Below are 19,611 nucleotides of genomic sequence, written 5' to 3'. Positions count from 1 at the left end.
ACTTTTAAACGAAAAAGGACAAAATTGATAATTTTATCACAAAAGGGCATTTTGGTCAATTCTAAAAAAATTATTATAAAAATATTGTTTACATGAGATTTTTAATGTATGAAATTAGTTTGGGCATTTAGAACTTGGATCAAGTTGTTAGGCCACTTTCTTTTAAATTTTTGGCTTGGAATTATTGGAATTGGGTCTTTAGGCCCATTTGATGTACTTTTAAGGAAAAAAAAAAGAAGATGAGAAGACCCCCCATTCACCCTCTCCTGTTGTTGCTGCTGCCGCTCGTCCCCTTCCTCCATGGCTCATCTCTTTTTTTTCTTCTTTTTTTCGCTTCAAATTTCCTAAAGACCCAACATCCAACTTTGCGATTTTGCTAAAACCTCTTAGGAAACAACCTTCATACTAATTTTTGGCCATGAAAAATCTCATTTTGAGTTCATGGGTTTTAGTGTGAGAAAATGAAGCTAGAGAGAGAAAGGTTCAACAAGATAAGAATGGTGTTTTTCTAACTCTCCTAGCATGATATTTGAGTTTAATTGTTATAAAAAAGCTTTAAAAGTTTTGATATTAATTTTGGATATATTTTTGTGTGTATGGAAAAAGAGAAAATGTGTAAGGATAGATTTCAAGTTTGTTGGAGATTGGATTCAAGCTTTTGGAAGTGTGATTTTGAGTATTTTAACATCTAAGAGGTAAGTATCCTTGGATAATCTTACTTTTCCTATACTAATATGTTTAGGTAAACAGGGGAATTGTATATTGAATGAGAATTTAGTTATGTAAAATGGATACGTGGAAATTACTTGTCTTGAAAATGGTTAAAATATATAAGTAATAAGTTAGGGGTAATGACCTTGCTTATGAAATGTTATATTCAGTAAGAATGTGCTATGATAAAATTTAGTTGCTATGAATTAATTAATCAAGACTATTTGATATATGTGAATATGTATGAATTATGATTCTTAGTAAGAATAAATATAATAGTATGTTGCCATAGCAAAACAATAATTAATATGTCAATATGGTCACCTTGTTGAGTAAAAGAATTTGGAGATGCAAATAGGGATTTATGTGCACTTGGAGTTTTGTATTGGAGATCTTGATTCCTCAGAGCTTACCACTTCATTGCTCTCCTATAGTGTGGGATGATACACTTATGTGTAATTTGGTTATGTTAGAGGGTTGTGGTATGGTACCTAGAACTTATGTGCTTCATGGTTATCCATTTCATGTTTTGCTAGAGTTTACTAACGGGGAAACAAATTAAAAATCATAATGAGAAGTTTGGCATTTGAATATAAGACATTAAAAGAAAGTAAGAGTGTTACATGCTAAGAACAAAAGGCCTAAAAGGTTTACAATAACAATGAATAAGTGCTTAAACTACGGTTTTAATATATCATGATATTAAGTTCCGATTAATGGTAATACAAGGAGATTTGAAATAATCCAACATAGTTAAATAATTATGCATTTAATAATATGTTTACTATGAGTCATAATCCATGAAATTATGATTAAACTTTATGATGTAGTATACCCCTAATAGGGAAACAAGCAAATGAAAACATGACTTACATAATGAACTCATAGCCATAAGTGGAACTCATATGTGAATAAGCTAGAAAGTTAATTGAAAATGATATGGAATTGGATTGGATTATGTATATGATCTTGACGATAATCATGAACACTGATTTGCAATACAAATTGTTAAAGAACCAATAATAGGTAAATTCAGCTCCATAATTTGGTAATTAGAATTGAATCCATTAAAATGGCTTAGTATGGTGGAAATGACTTGGAATAGTTCTAGATAAGGATTTATATTAGGATGAGAGAAGTAGGCTCACCCTTGAGTACTTGTTGAGCTTTTTAAGCTCACACGTGAGTGGTTTAAACATATACGTAAAGGATTAAGTGAGAAGTTTAAGATTTGAACTTGGGAGCTTCACATCACATCTTACTTAAGCTTGTAATATATTTATATTAGCATTATTGTATAAAGATTTTAGCATGTACATAAGGACTTAATTTGAATACATTATTTATAGAATCTGATTTGAAATTTAAGTTGTTTTGATGTAATTATTCATGTTTTATTCCATTATTTGACTTGGATGTGTTTATGCTTTCTATTTTGAGTTTAAATGGGTTCTGGAAATTGATTTTAATGCTTTGGACCATGTGGAAATGTATGATGAAGTTTGGGCATGTTTTGGAGTGTTTTTAGGTTGATTTTTAGCTTTAAGGGCTTAGGGTTCGGTACCCTCACCATAAGTATCGAACCGGGATAAGTCAGTAGATAAAATGCTACAGTACCAAGGCAAGGTACCGATACATAAGGAGCTATGTACACGATACTTACAGCTTTGTACCTACAAAAGTGTGTTTTTAGACCTCAAAACTAATTTGAAAGTATATGGCCTCTTTTGTGGGTAAGACTTGAGTCGAGACACATTATAATTTTTTTTTAAAGCCCTTACGATGTTGAAAAATGTTTTATGATATTTTTATTTAAAATTATCAAATGTTTAATTTATATCTTTTGATTGTTTTAGGCTTCCAAAACCTAGTTTTATACCTCAAATATCTCCAACCACCTATTAAATGATTCAAGTTGATTTCAACACATTTCAAGAGCTTCACTACCGCCTCAAACGTGATTTAATGATTTTATAAAACTATTTAAGATTTGAAATGTAACACCCCTCGCCCGACTTGATTGTCGGGCCCGAACTGTCGAATCTTATATTCATTGCTAGAGCAACTACATCCAATTTATGCAATAATTAATCATTCATAGATGCAATTAAGTGTCAATCACATTCAATTTATGTTAAACAATCATTTATGGGTCTTATACAAGTTTATAAAAGCTCTTTTATTAACCCTTGAATGAAAGATAACCAAATTGTAAAGTTTGAAAAATTTAGGATTGATGCCGCGACTTAATCACTTCCCATGTCATTACATTGTCAACACAGTAAGTTATGTCACAACTTCATGCCACTCGCGTAACGTCACTTACTCTCGATCTATGTTGCGACAAGAGATATTGGTCGTCGAAACATGGCCCTTATTTTTTGGCAAAATGTACATTTTGGTACCTGTTCCATAGCTTGCAACCAAAACCTTTCAACATGATCACCTATATACCACTTCCACTTGATTCAAACCATATTAAAACATGCCAGAGTTGTTTGATTTGCCTAATGTTGATAGAAGTAACCATTTTCTCAACATCTTTCATCTTACACTATAAAGATGTCTCTGTATGCAGGGTTGTTCCTTTACTATCGGCTTTGGCTTTGTCCTTCTTTGTCTTGCTAGTTCCTACCACTTTCAGTATTAGTGTTTCTATGCCATGAGTCATCCTCTCAATAGAGGCTTCATTAATTGGACCCTTATTATCTATGATTTCTTCACCTTCCCGAGGGACAATGCCTTTCTACCGACATAGTGACATTACCAATTATAGGAAAACCAAAATGCCGGTCTATCTAGTGGCACATTCAACAATTTCACGATGGAGAATTGCGCTTACATCAATTTTTCTACCCTTGATAATGGAATGTATCAGACACATTTTATCAAGGTTGACGGTGGTGCTGTGGGTAGACAGTAGTAGTCTGCAGTTAAAAAAGTGAAACCATATTTTGCTATGGAATGTTAAGAAGCACTGGTGTATTGTAAAATTCTTTAGATGCAACCTTGTTCACTGTACTCTTTTAATACATAAATCCTGTATGAGTAGGTCTATTTTCTCGTCCATCATTTTCGTAAAAAAATCGGAGTGTTCGTCGACATCGACCATAAGGTTATACAACTCATTGATTCTGTTGGCATTCCATGGGATTAGACCTTAATGGACAAAAATAAATTCTAAATCTTGGTCATAGAGGTTGGCATAAAATTCACATACCAGGGAAGGGGAATAGCTTCTAGGGTGTATGCAGAAATTTCTCTATTCCAGTTTAGAAATGGTTCAATGAATTTGTTTGCCCAACTCCTGTTGTTGTGACAGGGAAATACCCTGTTCAGGGTGGAAATTTTGACGCAATATGTTCTCTTGAAATCGTCCCCTTGCTGCTTTATTCAAAAAGATTACTGGTTCCTTTTTCTGTACTTGTGTAACAAACTAAATCCTGGAAACCTTGTTAAAATTATTTTATGTGTTTGCGATATGAAACTATGTCTGGCTTAGTGATTTAGTGCTCTATGAGTATTTGGAAATTTGTGGGTTCAAGCTTCGACTTGAGAAAAATTTGTGCTTTTATTTAAATTAACCCCTATCTCCTATTAGTTGACTTTTATATAGTTGAGGGGAGATCATGTCGTAAATGGCCTGTTGGTCTAGTGGTAAGTGATGGGTTCCTATGCCAAGTGTCTGGAGTTCGAGTCTAGTTGCACGCAAGTGAGTTCTTTTTTGCAAATGGCTATGTGGGAGGTTGGATGGCATTGAGACTCTAGTGGTGGGACGGCAGAGGAGTTGTTCAAGAAATTTGAATCGGACAAGTGAGGGAAAAGAAGAGATATTTATAGAGAGATAAGGAGAGTGGATAAGGAGAGGGGGGAGAGGTAGTAGTGGCCAAAAGTTGGGAGTCTTTTTGGCACCAATTCGGTCATAGGAAGGAAAGTGTCGAAATTGGTTTTGGGGTTTTGCTCTCATTTCGTCAGTTTTTTTAAGTCTTTCTTTGCATTTTGAAGTCTCGACTGAATTGACCTTTGGCATATTCTTCTATTTTCTTCTTTGAACCCTAATTGAATACCTTTTTTTCTCTTTTTCCTCTCAGTCGTTCCTCCCCTTGACCGAGCATTCCCTTGTCTCACTTATAAACTTTTGCTGAAACATTCTTGTTCTTCCTCCCTCTTTTCTGGTTCATTTTTCTTCTAAGTTTCTCTACTTTGTTAGCCGAATACCCTAAGTGTGGGACTCTTCCTTCTCTTCTTTCTTTTCTGCCGTTTCTTGCTGAGGTGCTGTCGAAATTTCAAGGTTTTTGGGTAAGTGTTTGCGGTTCGCTTCCCTAGCTGAATCTCATATTTTTAAAGATTCGACTTCTGTACCTCTCAAGCCGAGCGATTGCTTTCTCTCCTTCCTACCATGGGTGATATTTAGCTAACACTCTTGCCATGTTTAGTACGTTTTTTGTTAGGGGCCTGATCTTTGTAACTAAGGAGTGAGGCCGAATACTCTTTCCCTGCAAGTGGTACCTTCTCTTTTGGTAAGTACCTTAACTTCTAAATACAACTATGTGGAGTTGTATAGTTTGATTAATTAGGTAATTATTTTGTGTGAAGGTTGAAACCTTGGGAGGAATGCGTAGATTTTGGGAGCAAGAGGGGTTTTACAATAGCTCGTTTGGTGAGTAGTGATGGTTCGGCTAAAGTTTCTGCAATGCTATAGTCTTTGGATTAACTGCAAATATAACTAATGGCGGGGTTGTTGTGGTTGATCATAGGTGCTTGGATCACAGAAGTGTTGAGGCTACAGTTTCGTTACAGGTGTGTGACACTATCGTTAGATGTGTGGTAGCAAAAGTCGAAATGTGAGCTGTTGGCACCACACGGGCGTATGGTCACCCGTGTGGCGGGCCTAGTTACTAAATGAGGTCGTGTTATCGAAGAAATGGCCATGGACGACTCCGTGGGCCGAAACTGTATTAGGCTATCCTAGGTCGAATTGGGCCATGTGGACCCAATGGGCCTGTGTACCTGACACAGAAAAATTGGACAAAATGTGGTAAATTTTGGGTCAGGTTGTGTGAACTACACGACTGAGGCCATTTTGGGGCTATGTGGGCCATACGAGAGTGGGGGCCCAGATGGGCCCGTAATATAGGTTAAAGGCCCATTAGGACGGATTGACTGATAAGGTTGCACGGGTCACTCAAGACGACTGTGGACCTACAGTAGGGTTAGTAAGTACACTTAGACCCCATATTGATGAAATGACCATTATACCCCTATGAGGTAAATTGACTGAAATACCCCTGTATTATGTATGACTGTTTTGAGCATGACATTTTTTCATAAACGTATGATATTATGTTGCATTACATGGGGTGGGATATATGGTTTGGAGGAAGTGTACTGAAAGGCTATAAGCCTATTACTGGAAGCTCTGCTGCAAATACTGCTTAGTATCAAATACTGTAAGTTTTGGTATGTAGGGCTGGGTGGGTCGACTTTGTCCCCACATGGTGTATAGGGCTGGTACGGAGTTGGTGTGTAGCAGATGGATTGGGTAGGATCCTTTGTGTGCATACTATACTGATATGGGCTAAGGCCCAAACTATTTTTATCACTGAAATTGGCTAAGGCTTAAATTGCTACTGTTACTAAAAAAGGGGTTAATGCTCCTAACTAAAACTAAAAGGGCGTAGGCCCAGTTTGCATTACTCTGATTATTTGTTATTTTGGGTTTTCGCACATTGAGTTTTCGTAAAGTCACCCATATGTCATCTGTGCAGGAAATCCCCAAGCTTAGACGGATTAAGGCGACGGAGGACTCAGAGGTGGCCACTCGACCTAGTTATTTCTTTTCATATAATTGAGATTTTATATTGGGTATGTAATAAGGCTGCTTTAATTTTTACTTAATTTGGGAGATTTAATTATTCTATTTTTGTATTACACCTGTTAGTAATAGTACGCTGATTTTCGTGAAAATATAAACAAATTTTTTTCTGGAAACATTACGCTCACGCAACACGTTTTAAAAGCTTCCGTAACAAACACGATTTAAAAGTTAGTAATAAACTAGTTTAATTAATATTTTACCTAAACAACTTAAGTTTTCACAATGAGCTAGGCCTCCTAACCTTTCTTTTACAAATCTAAAGAAGTGTCTATCAAGATTGGATCTTTCATTAATAAACGTTTTGGAAATCACTCCAATCTGACATCACAGATTCAACCATAATGTCTAGGTCGAGTTTGGGGTGTTACATTTAGTGGTATCAGAGTTAGGTTGCAAAACTCGACTATGGATTTGTGTTTTTCAAAAATGTGAAAATTTCAACAATGTTGTTTTAAAATAGTTTAAACAGATTATTTGGGTTTATGTTTTACTGAAGGAGTGGCACACCGAGTCTCCGCCCCGATTCTGTAAGTTTTCTGATTGTTTGTTCTAGAATGATAATGTTATTACTAAGACTATTTTAGGTAGTAAAACTGTACTGAAACTCTTACTTAACTACGAACCGTAGTAAGACTGTGGACTGCGAAAATAGACTCTGAAATAATATTGTTCATAAAATATTTGTAATAAACAACTAGAACAATAAAATTGAATGGCATAAAATTTTTAATACAAATAAAAGCGCGAGTGGATAATAAGCACTAGAGGTATTTGTGGTAAAGGCCGCGACAAAGGCCATGGAAGTACTCGGACTGGGTCAATGTCTTCTGGACACCAGCCTAATGAGGAAGTTAGAGAGGCACCAGCTTTACTTATGGCTGAGACAGGGTCTCAAAATTGAGTAGCTGGGCACGACGCACTGTCCTAAGCAATGTTGAGGATTCTAGAAAGGGTCACTAGGCCTAGTACTAGTAATGTGGGTCGTGGGTCGGTTACGAAACAACTCAGGTCTAATGGGGCAAAGATTTTCAGCGGTATTGCTGGAGTTGCCCCTAATGTCACTGAATATTGGATTAAGGCTACAGAGAGAATCATGGATGACCTTGACTGCACTCCCGAGCAAAAATTAAAAGGTGCAGTATCACTGTTGAGGGATGAGGCCTACTATTGGTGGCTTACTATTAAAGAGCGCACTCAAGCTGATCGATTGACCTGGGAGTTTTTCAAAACTACTTTTCAGGCCAAGTATGTGGGTGCTAGCTATGTAGATGCTAGTAGAAGGGAATTTTTGAACTTAACTCAAGGAGATAGGATAGTGGCTGAATATGATGTCGAATTCTTGCGATTGAGCCGCTATGCATGTGGAATGGTGGCAACAAAATACGAGCAGCGTGTTCGGTTTGAGGATGGCCTCAGAGATGGTCTAAGGGTTCTAATAGATCCTTAGAGAGTGCGGAATTTTGTAGCACTGGTTGACAAGGCAAAAAATTACAGAGGGTATGACGCGCACTGAGCACCGGAATAGAGAGAAAGGCAGAAGTAAAAGGGATGTTGAGCCCTCAAATTCTTTTCAGAGATTTAAGAAAAAGCCTAGAACTGATGGGCCAATCAGAGTTAGAACCCCTACTGCTACTACTAGTGGATCGTAGTTTTGTGCTGATTATGGGAAACGCCATTAGGGTGAATGTTGGAGGAAGTTTGGTGCATGTCTGAGATGCGAATCATTGGAGTATCGGGTTAAGGATTGTTTGGAGTTTTGATCAGATGCAAGCTATTGGTATGGGTACTGGTCAGCCACCGAGAGGTGTTCAGCAGCCACCAAAAGGTCCTGGTCAGGCCAGGGGTGGAAATGGTGCTGGACATGGACGTGGAGCACCAGACAGAGGTGTTGGTCATACTGAGGTGAGGCAGTCGGCACTAGTTTATGCTGCACGTCACCGTGAGGATGGAGATGCTCCAGATGTTGTAATGGGTATATTCTTTATCCATAAAATACCTTATACTGTATTGATAGATTAGGATCTACCCATTCCTATGTTGCCTGTAATGTTACTAAGAACTTGGGGATTTTGGTTGAGAATACTTCGAGTGGAATTACTGTATTGAGTCCGCTGGGGCAGTCCATTTAGATAAATAAGGTGTTTAGAAATGTTCCCTTGGAGATACAAGGAGTTATTTTTCTAGCCGATCTTTTAGAGCTACTTTTCAGAGAATTTGATCTAATATTGGGCATGGATTGGTTAGTTAAACATCGGATGAGCTTGGATTGTACCACTGAGTGGGTTGTACTAAGAACTAAGGCAGATAAGGAGGTAGTGGTAATTAGGGAACGACGAAATTATTTGAGTAATGTAATTTCAACACCAAAGGCCGAGAAGTTGGTTCGTAAGGGTTGTGAAGAGTACTTGGCCTATGTCAGTGTTTTAGATGTTGGGGACTCTTTGGTAGGGGATATCAGGACTGTTAAGGATTTTCTAGATGTCTTCCCTGAAGAGTTACCGGGGTTACCTCTAGAGCGTGAAGTAGAGTTTGGGATTGAGCTCCTTCCTGGTACAACTCCGGTTTCCATCGCCCCTTACAGAATGGCACTGCCGAAGGAGCTGGTGGAGTTTGATGCCTAGATTCAAGAGTTATTAGACTGTGGGTTTATCCGACCTAGTGTGTCTCCATGAGGAGCTCCAGTTTTATTTGTGAAAAAGAATGACGGATCCATGCGTATGTGCATCAACTACAGACAATTGAATAAGCTGACCATTAAGAATAAATATCCTCTACCGAGGTTTAATGATTTGTTCGACCAACTACAAGGAGCATCGATTTTCTCTAAACTAGATCTCTGATCGGGGTATCACCAATTGAGAGTTAAAGATGCCGATGTGCACAAGATGGCGTTTAGGACTTTTTATGGTCATAACGAGTTCTTGGCAATGCCTTTTGGACTGACCAATGCACTGGCAGCTTTTATAGACTTGATAAACAGAGTGTTTCAACCTTAACTAGACCTGTTCATTATGGTATTCATCGATGACATACTGGTGTACTCAAGGGGTGATGATGAACATGATGAAAATCTCCGGGTAGTTCTGCAAATATTGAGAGAGAAGCAACTGTATGCCAAATTCAGCAAGTGTGAATTTTGGTTACGTGAGGTAACGTTTCTTGGTCATGTGGTATCTACAGAGCAGATTAGGTTTGATCTTCAAAAAATTGAGGTTGTTGTAGATTGGAAGCAGCCTAAGACTCTGTCAGAAATTTGCAGTTTTTTGGGACTAGCTGGGTACTATCGAAGGTTTGTGGAGGGGTTCTCACTGATTTCCATGCCCTTAACTAAGTTGCTATACAAGGACGTGCCATTTATCTAGACAGATGTGCAACAAAAGAGCTTTGAGAAGCTCAAGAAAGTTTTGACAGAGGCCCCTGTCTTGATTCAGCTAGAGTCTGAAAAGGAATTTACTATCTACAGCGATGCATCACACGTCGGTTTAGGTTGTGTGTTGATGCAAGAGGGTAAGGTGGTAACTTATGCATCTCGCCAGCTTAAGACTCACAAAGTGAATTATCCAACATACGACTTGGAGTTGGCCACAGTGGTATTCGCACTAAAAGTTTGGAGGCATTACTTGTACGGTGAGAAGTGTACCATTTACACGGATTATAAGAGCCTCAAGTATCTGCTCACTCAGAAGGAGTTAAATCTTAGGCAGCTTAGATCGATTGAGCTGCTTAAGGACTATGACTGCTCTATTGAATACCATCCTGGTAAAGCTAATGTAGTGGCCAACGCGCTGAGTCGTAGGGCTATAATTGATCTGAGAGCAATGTTTGCTCGTCTTAACTTATTTGATGATGGTAGTTTGTTGGCTGAGCTCCAAGTCAAACTAGTGTGGATCGAGCAGATTAAGAGTAAACAACTGAAAGATGAGTCTTTGGGTTATCGGTTTCATCAAATTGAGAATTGTAATACTGTGGATTTTCGACTGAACAGTAAAGGGTACTATGTTTCTGAGGAAGAATTTGTGTACCTAAGGATACTGGTTTGAGGCAGATTTTATTGCGAAAGATGTATAGTAGCCCCTATGCTATGCATCCAGGTGAAAATAAGATGTACAGAGTTCTCCGTGAGACATATTAGTGGCCGGGTCTTAAGCTTGAGATTTCCAATTTTGTGGAGAAGTGTCTGACTTGCCAACAGGTTAAAGCTGATCATCAGTTGCCTTCTGGGTTGTTTCAACCAGTTAAGATTCTGCTGTGGAAATGGGAAAGAGTAACTATGGACTTTGTGAGTGGGCTACCTTTACACCTTCTAAGAAAGATTCAATGTGGGTCATCGTGGATCAGTTGACCAAAACTGCTCATTTTATACCAGTTCACATAGATTATTCGTTGCAAAAATTGACTAAGCTGTATGTATCCGAGATAGTGAGACTGTATAAGGTACCAATTTCCATAATATCTAACAGAAATCCTCGCTTCACGTCTCGGTTCTGGAAGAAGTTACATGAAGCTTTGGGTACTTAGTTAGACTTCAATACTGCGTTCCACCCTCAGACAGATGGTCAGTTAGAGAGGGTGATTCAGATACTGGAGGACATGTTAAGGAGTTGTGTGATTGACTTTTGGGGCAGTTGGGAGGATAACTTGCGGTTAGCAGAATTTGCGTATAATAATAGCTACCAATCCAGCATACAGATGGCACCCTATGAGGCATTATATAGTCGTAGGTGCCATACTCCTTCGTGTTGGACTGAGCTGGGTGAGCGGCATTTTTTGGGTCCTGAGCTAGTATATGATACTAAAGATAATGTTAGTTTAATTTGAGACTGACTGAAAGCAGCATCAGATAGACAGAAGTCTTATGCGAATCTGAAGCGTAAAGAAATTGAGTATTCTGTGGAAGATTTTATCTTTCTGAAGGTCTAGCCATGGAAGAAGGTACTCAGATTTGGGCATAAGGGCAAGCTGAGTTCAAGTTTTATTGGGTCTTACCGTATTTTGGGACGAGTAGCACCAGTTGCCTACCAGTTAGAGCTACCTCCGGAATTGGAGCGGATTCATGTTGTGTTCCAATCTCTATGCTGAGACGCTACTGTTCTGATCCTGTGCACGTGGTATCGGTTGAGGATATTGATATTAGACCAGAGCTAACTTTCGAGGAGGAACCAGTTTAGATTTTCGATCGAGAGGTGAAAGTTTTGACATGGAAGTCAATTCCATTAGTGAAAGTTCTTTGACAGAATCACAGTTCTGAGGAGGCTACGTGGGAACTCAAGGAGGCGATACGACAATAATACCCTCAACTATTCTGACTAGGTAAATTTTGAGGCCGAAATTTTCTTTAAAGAGGGTAGAATTGTAATGCCCCAAATCCCAAAAACCTGTTAAAATTATTTTATGTTTTTGTAATGTGAAAATATGTCTGGCTTAGTGATTTAGTGCTCTGTGGGTATTTGGGAAGTCGTGGGCTCAAGCTTCGGCTTGAGAAAAATTTATGCTTTTATTTGAATTAACCCCTATCTCCTATTAGTTGACTTTTATATAGTTGAGGGGTAGTGGTAAGTGGCGGGTTCCTATGCCAAAGGATTGGAGTTCGAGTCTAGTTGCATGCAAGTGAGTTCCTTTTTGCAAATGGCTGTGTGGGAGGTTGGATGGCATTGGGACTCTAGTAGTGGGACGGTAGAGGAGTTGTTGAGGGAATTTGAATAGGTTAAGTGAGGGAAAAGATGAGAGATTTATGGAGAGATAATGGGAGTGGATCAAGGAGAGGGGGGAGAGGTAGTAGTGGCTAAAAATGGGAGTCTTCTAGGTACCAATTTGGTCATAGGAAGGAAGTGCCAAAATTGGTTTTGGGGTTTTAGTCTTCTTTCGTCAATTTTTCTAAGTCTTTCTTTGCATTTTGAAGTTTCGGTTGAATTGAACTTTGGTATATTCTTTTCCTTTCTTCTTTGAACCCTAACTGAATACCTTTCTTTTCTCTTTTGCCTCTCAGTCGTTCTCTCCTTGACCGAGCATTCCCTTGTCTCACTCATAAGCCTTTGCCGAAACATTCTTGTTCTTCCTCCCTCTTTTCTGGTTCATTTTTCTTCTAAGTTTCTCTATTTTGTTAGCCGAATACCCTGAGTGTGGGACTCTTCCTTCTCTTCTCCCTTTTCTGGCCATTTTTCTTTTAGGTGCTGTCGAAATTCTGAGGTTTTTGGGTAAGTGTTTGCGGTTCGTTTCGTTAGCTGAATCTTATCTTCTTAAAGATTCAGCTTCTGTACCTCTTAGGCCGACAATTGTTTTCTCTCCTTTCTACCATGGGATGATATTTAGCTAACACTCTTACCATGTTTTGTACGTTTGTTGTTAGGGGCCTGATCTTTGTAGCTAAGGAGTGAGGCCGAATACTCTTTCCATGCAAGTGGTACCTTCTCTTTTGGTAAGTACTTTAACTTCTAAATACAACTATGTAGAGTTGTAAAGTTTGATTAATTGGGTAACTATTTCGTGTGAAGGTTGAAACCATAGGAATACGTGGATTTTGGGAGCAAGAGGGATTTTACAATAGCTCGTTTGGTAAGTAGTGATGGTTCAGCTAAAGTTTTTGCAATGCTATAGTCTTTGGATTAACTGCAAATATGACTAATGGCGGGGTTGTTGTGGTTGATCATAGGTGCTTGGATCACGGAATTTTTGAGGCTACAGTTTCGTTACAGGTATGTGAACATTATCGTTAGATGTGTGGTAGCAAAAGCTGAAAAGCTGAAAAGTGAGCTGTCGGCACCACACAGGCGTATGGTCACCCGTGTGGCGAGCCTAGTTTCGAGACAAGGTCATGTTGTCGACGAAATCTCTATGGACAACTCCGTGGGCCGAAACAGTATTGGGTTATCGCCCAATGGGCCTATAGGCCTCACGCGAAAAAATTGTACAAAATATGGTAAATTGTGGTCTAGGTTTTGTGAATTACATGGCTGAGGCCATTTTGGGGCTATGTGGGCCACACGAGAGTAGTGGCCCAAATGGGCCCATAATATGGGCTAAAAACCCTTTAACATGGATTGTCTGATATGGTTCCACGGGTCGGTCAAGACGATTGTGGACCTACTGTAGGTTCGGTAAGTACACTTAGACCCCATACTGATGAAATGACTATTATACCCTTATAAGGTAAATTGACTGAAATACCCCTGTATTATGTATGATTGTTTTGAGCATGACATTTCTGCATATACGTATGATATTATGTTGCATTACATAGGGTGGGATATATGTTTTGGAGGAAATATACTGAAAGGCTATAAGCCTATTACTGGCAGCTCTGCCGCAAATACTGCTTAGTACCGAATGCGATACGTTTTGGTGTGTAGGGTTGGGTGGGTCGACTTTGTCCCCACATGGTGTGTAGGGCTGGTACGGAGTTGGTGTGTAGCAGATGGATTGGGTAGGATTCTTTGTTTGCATACTGTACTGATATGGGCTAAGGCCCAAACTGCTTTTATCACTGAAATGGGCTAAGGCCCAGACTGCTACTATTACTAAAAAGGGGGTTAATGCTCCTAGCTAAAACTAAATAGGGTTAAGACCAGTTTGTATTACTCTGATTGTTTGTTATTTTGGGTTTTCACACACCGGGGTTTCATAAAGTCATACATCTGTCATCTGTGCAAGAAATCCCTAAGCTTAGACAGATCAAGGTGACGAAGGACTCAGAGGTGGCTACTCGACCTAGTTATTTCCTTTATATTGGATTTTTATAATGTAATTAGGCTGCTTTAATTTTTACTTAATTTGGGAGATGTAATTATCCTATTTTTATATTACACCTATTAGTAATAGGACGCTGATTTTCGTGAAGATATAAACAAATGTTTTTCTAGAAATATCACGCTCACGCAACACGTTTTAAAAGCTTCCGTAACAAACACAATTTTAAAGTTAGCAATAAACTGGTTTAGTTAATATTTTACCTAAACAACTTCAGTTTTCCCAATGAGCTAGGCCTCCTAATCTTTCTTTTACAAATCTAAAGAAGTGTTTATCAAGAACGGATCTTTCATCAATAAATGTTTTGGAAAACACTCCAATGTGACATCACAGATTCGACCATAACGTCTAGGCTGGGTTTAGGGCGTTACAACTTGCCTGGGGGATTTCGACTCGCGAACTGCGGTGGCAGAGGATACAGGTTCTTCAGTAGATTTGTTGGCTTTCTTAGTCAAACCTCTTGTTCTTACCATCTTTTGTAGAAGAAAGACAATTTTAAGTGAAAAAGGTTGGATCTTAAATAAGGAAAAAGAATAAAAATGGTTGATTGGATGTTTTGCAGTCAGCACAGTGGTGTAGACTTTATAACGAGTGAAAGAGAAAGATGTAGAGTAGTGATGTTTTGTGGAGAGATACAAAACTAGCGAGAAGAGTGGTGTCCAATAAGAATTGTGCTTGCTCAAACAGATCGAACAACTGGGTGGTTTTTGATTTAACTGTGAAGATTAAAGTTCCCTTAATTTTGATTAATGGTAACACAGTGGTACGGAATACGTTGACAACTGAATCTTGTTGTGTCGACATTATTACCTTATTATTTTGTAAAAAAGAAAGAAAACAAGCTTTACAAAATAGGAATAAAATAAAATGAAAACACGGAATTAAAAATTTAAAATGTTTGGACCAAATTAATGGTCTCTACCTGCTCTTGATTTTTATTTCCAAAATAGTGTTTCAATCTCTGTCCATTGACTTTGAACTTGTGTCCATCACCTAAATCTTGAATTGTGATTGCACTATGGGGAAATACATCGACAACTTTGAACGGTCTAGACCAATGTGAACACAATTTATCTGGGTGCAATTTAAGTCGGGAATTGAATAATAAAACTTGTTGACATGCGGTAAATAGTAGCTGCAAAATAATCTTGTCATGCCATCGTTTGGTCTTTTCCTTATAAATCGCAGCATTTTCATAAGTATTTCTTTGAATCTCCTCTAACTCGGTGATCTCCAAAGCCTTTTCTATTTAGCAGCTTCATAGTCCATGTTCATTTTCTTAATTGTCCACATCACTTTGTGTTCTAGTTAAACTGACAAGTGACATGCTTTTCCAAAAACTAATTGGTACGGTGACATTCCCTATGTAGTCTTATATGCTATCCACAATGCCCATAGAGCATCATCCAATCAGAAAGACCAATATTTTCTCAAAGAATTCACAACCTTCTCAAGAATATTTTTAATTTGTCAATTTGAAACTTCAGCTTGTCCATTAGTTTGTGGATGATAAGTAGTGGTCATTCTGTGATTGACTCCATATATGTTTAATGCGGATTCCACTTGGTTGAAATAGAAATGTGTACCCTGATCAGTAATCAAGGCCTTTGGTGTGCTGAAGCGGGTGAGTATATACTTGTGAAAAAAATTTGAGCATTGTCCTTGCATCGGACAACAATAGCCTCCACCCACTTTGAGACATAGTCAACAGCGACTAATGTATAACGTTTTCCAAATGAACTTGGAAATGGTCCTATAAAATTCATTCCCCAAACATCAAACAATTCAACTTCCATAATTGGTTGTTGCAATATTTTATTACGTCGGGAAATAAAATCGATACGCTGACATTTATCGCATTGATTCATAAAATTATGATCATCTTTGAACAATGATGGCCAGTAGAATCCTGATTGTAGAACCATTGCTGTAGTTCTCATACCACCAAAATGGCCTCTATAAGGAGCATTATGACAATGCTTTAGGATTGAAAGCATCTCTTCTTTCTTAACACAACACTGAATGATGTTGTCATTGTATACCTTGAATAAACACGGCTCGTTCCAATGGTAATTCACTAGATATTGAAGAAATCTTTCTTTTTTATAGCCCTTGATACTCAATGGGAGCTTACCATACACCAAGTAATTAACCAAATCTGCATACCAATGAGTTACATCGATAGCGAATAACATCTCATCTGGGAATGTGTCGACAATTAGAAGCATTTTCACGTTTTTGCTGCCAACTACCAATCTAGACAAATGATTGGCAACTTGATTCTCTGACCCCTTGCGGTATTTTATCTCAATTTCAAATTCTTGTAACAATAAAATTCATCGTATCAGTCTTGGTTTGGCATCTTTTTTCGCAAAGAGATATCGCAACGCAAAATGATCAGTGAATACCGTAATTTTTACGTTGACAAGATAAGAGCGAAACTTGTCAAAGGCAAAGACTACAACCAGCAATTCTTTCTCTTTGGTGGGATAATTGAGTTTGCCTCTATAAGATTTTTGGTAGCATAATAGATGGCGTGAAATATTTTTCCCTTACATTGTCCTAGCACTGCACCCACGGTGAAATCACTTACATCGCATATGACTTCAAAAGGTTGAGACCAATCAGGTGCAATGACAATGGGTGCATTGATTAACTGCTTCTTTAACTGAATAAAGGCATCCAGACATGCCTCATCAATTTTTGATTCTATTCCAGCAATGAGCACAATGGTTTTGCAAGTTTTGAAAAATCCTTAATAAACTGTTGGTAAAATCCTGCATGTTTAAGAAAGCTACGAATACCTTTCACATTTGTCAGTGGGGGTAATTTCTCGATGGTTTCGACCTTAGTTTTATCGACTTGAATACCCTGATTAGAGATACGATGGCCTAAAACAATGCCTTTAGTTGCCATAAAATGACATTTTTTCGGATTCAAGATAATATGAGTGCCCTCACATCGCTTCAGTACTTTATCCAAATTGTTTGGGCAATGATCAAAACCATTCCCATAAATTGAAAATTCATCCATAAAAACCTCTAAAGAGTCTTCGATCATATCTGAGAATATTGCCATCATACACATTTGAAATGTGGCTGGTGTATTACAAAGACCAAAAGACATACGACGAAAAGCAAAAGTACCAAAGGGGCAGGTGAAAGTTGTTTTCTCCTAATCCTCTAGTGCAATAGTAATTTGGTTCATAGTCGTCTAGGAAGAAATAATAATCTTTTCCAACAAGCTGATGTAACATTTGGTCAATGAAGAGAAGTGGAGAATAATCCTTCATTGTGGCTGCATTTAATTTACGAAAGTCTATGCAGACTCGCTACCCCATGTTGATGCGTATTAGTAGTAACTCGTCCTTATCATTGTAAACCACTGTGATGCCACTCTTTTTCAGGACACATTGCACTGGACTCACCCACTTGCTATAAGAAATTAGGTAAATAATTCCTGCATCAAGCCATTTTATGATTTCTTTCTTGACCACTTCCTTCATCTTCTCGTTTAACCTTCTTTGCGATTCAATTGAATGTTGGCCTTCATCTTCTAACTTGATTTTGTGCATGCAAAAAGAAGGACTAATACCTTGAATATCTACAATACTCTTCAATTTCTTTTTTTTGTGTTTCATCCAGTGTTGCAGAGACAAAAACTGGAAGAGTATTGTGATCACCCAATAAGATGTATTTAAGATGAGGAGGTAGTGGTTTCAATTCCACAGTGGGAGCTTTTTCAATTGATGGTTTGAAAATTGGAGTAGTTCTGTTGGTTAGGTCTAAGGATTCAATTTGCCATCTATGCTTGACTTCAATAGTATTAGCTTCAACCGTGCTATCACAATTGTCTACGGATTCAGCCTCAGATATCACTGTAATTTCTATAGTAATGACTGCGCTTTGGTTTTTGAATTCTTCCTCAATCAAATCATTGAGCACATTGCCAGTATGGCACTCTTTTTTATCCTTGTAATGAACAGACTCAATAACATTGAAGGTTACTTGCTCATCATTCAGTCGTATGGTGAGTTCTCCTTTATAAACATCAATGAGAGTTCGACCGGTGGCTAAAAATGGTCGTCCTAAAATTATGGGAACCTCATTGTCTGCCTCGCAGTCAAGTATGATAAAATCAGTTGAAAAAATGAAATTATCCATACGAACTAAAATATCTTTGATTTGCCCTTCAGGTTAAGCTAAAGATTGATATGCCAATTGCAATGTCATTTCAGTGGTTTTCATATGACCAATTCCCAACTTTCTAAAAGTAGATAGTGGTATGAGGTTGATACTAGCTCCTAAATCGTATAAATTTTGCCCAAATATTGATTTCCAATTGAACATAGAATGGTAAAGCATCCAAGATCTTTCAATTTAGGGGGTAACTTGTTGTCAAGACAACATTACAATCTTCTGTGAGTGCAATACTTTCAACATCGGTGAGTTTTTTCTTCTTGGACAAAAGGTATTTCATAAATTTCCCATAACTTGGAATTTGTACCAGAGCGTCCACTAAAGGAATGTTGATTTGCAATTATTCCAGAAATTGCTAATACTGTTTATTATTTTCATTCCTCTTGAATCTTTGTAGAAAAGGTACAGGTGGAAGTACATCTGGTTGTGGCGATACTTTTGGTTGCGTCCACAATTTTGAGGGTATAATATAAGGCATGTGAGCGACAATTGGCAGTACTTCTTTGTCTGGTACATCAACAAGCTCTTCAGAATCAACCTTCCCATCAAGGCTTATGCCACCAATATTTGGGGATGCTATAGTAGAATTGATAACTAGCTCACCAGTTTGTTTACTACTCTTGAGAGTGATAGCTTTACAGTGCTTTTTCCCCTTCGGGCTGGGGTTTTCAGTGTCACTAGGTAAGGAGCCTTGTGGTTGAGTATTTAGATTTGAAACAAGCTATTTCAATTGTGCCTCTAATGCTCGAATAGAAGATGAATTTCCTTGAACAATAGCTTCTATGCGAGTAATATGCTTTTGCATTAACCCCTTAAGAGTAGTTAATGAGTCAGAAGTAGAAGTTCGTGTATACTGTTGTTGTCGCTATCCTTGATCATTCGGATTCATCATTTGTGGCTGCATTTGCGTTTGACGTGACTATATCTGATCTTGTTATGGATACAATCGAGGATGCTAATTGTAGTTTTGTTGTTGATTGCAATTCCCTTATCACGGATTATAATTTCCCTGAGTAAATGCATTCCCATATCTGAATGTCGTAGTACTTTGTCCAAAATTCTGAGTTCCCCAAAATTGCT

At 38.1% G+C, this 19,611-nt stretch overlaps 1 protein-coding gene and 1 long non-coding RNA gene across 2 annotated transcripts; both read left to right on the top strand.

Annotated features, from left to right (window-relative positions):
• The first annotated feature begins 217 nt into the window (after positions 1-217).
• LOC108479852 (uncharacterized) lies at positions 218-6,702 on the top strand. Its single transcript, XR_001870513.2, has 3 exons — positions 218-500; positions 607-695; positions 6,480-6,702. It is a non-coding gene; the product is annotated as an uncharacterized LOC108479852 (long non-coding RNA).
• A 6,074-nt stretch (positions 6,703-12,776) lies between these two features.
• On the top strand, positions 12,777-14,434 carry LOC108479853 (uncharacterized). The gene is made up of 3 exons (XM_053029496.1): positions 12,777-13,004; positions 13,081-13,141; positions 13,239-14,434. The coding sequence occupies exons 1-3, from the start codon at positions 12,981-12,983 to the stop codon at positions 13,541-13,543; spliced, it is 390 nt and encodes a 129-aa protein (XP_052885456.1). The 5' UTR covers positions 12,777-12,980; the 3' UTR covers positions 13,544-14,434.
• Positions 14,435-19,611: the final 5,177 nt, after the last annotated feature.

The sequence above is a fragment of the Gossypium arboreum genome, chromosome 6 (assembly GCF_025698485.1).
Source record: "Gossypium arboreum isolate Shixiya-1 chromosome 6, ASM2569848v2, whole genome shotgun sequence".
Lineage (NCBI taxonomy): Eukaryota > Viridiplantae > Streptophyta > Magnoliopsida > Malvales > Malvaceae > Gossypium > Gossypium arboreum.
The sequence above is the reverse complement of the archived record's forward strand: the minus strand, read 5'-3'. Positions and strand labels throughout refer to the sequence as shown.

Coding starts and splice junctions, on each gene's coding strand:
- LOC108479853 (XM_053029496.1), top strand. CDS start 12,981: ATGCAAGTGGTACCTTCTCTTTTG. Junction 13,005..13,080: donor AAGTGGTACCTTCTCTTTTG/GTAAGTACTTTA, acceptor TTTCGTGTGAAG/GTTGAAACCATAGGAATACG. Junction 13,142..13,238: donor ATTTTACAATAGCTCGTTTG/GTAAGTAGTGAT, acceptor GGTTGATCATAG/GTGCTTGGATCACGGAATTT.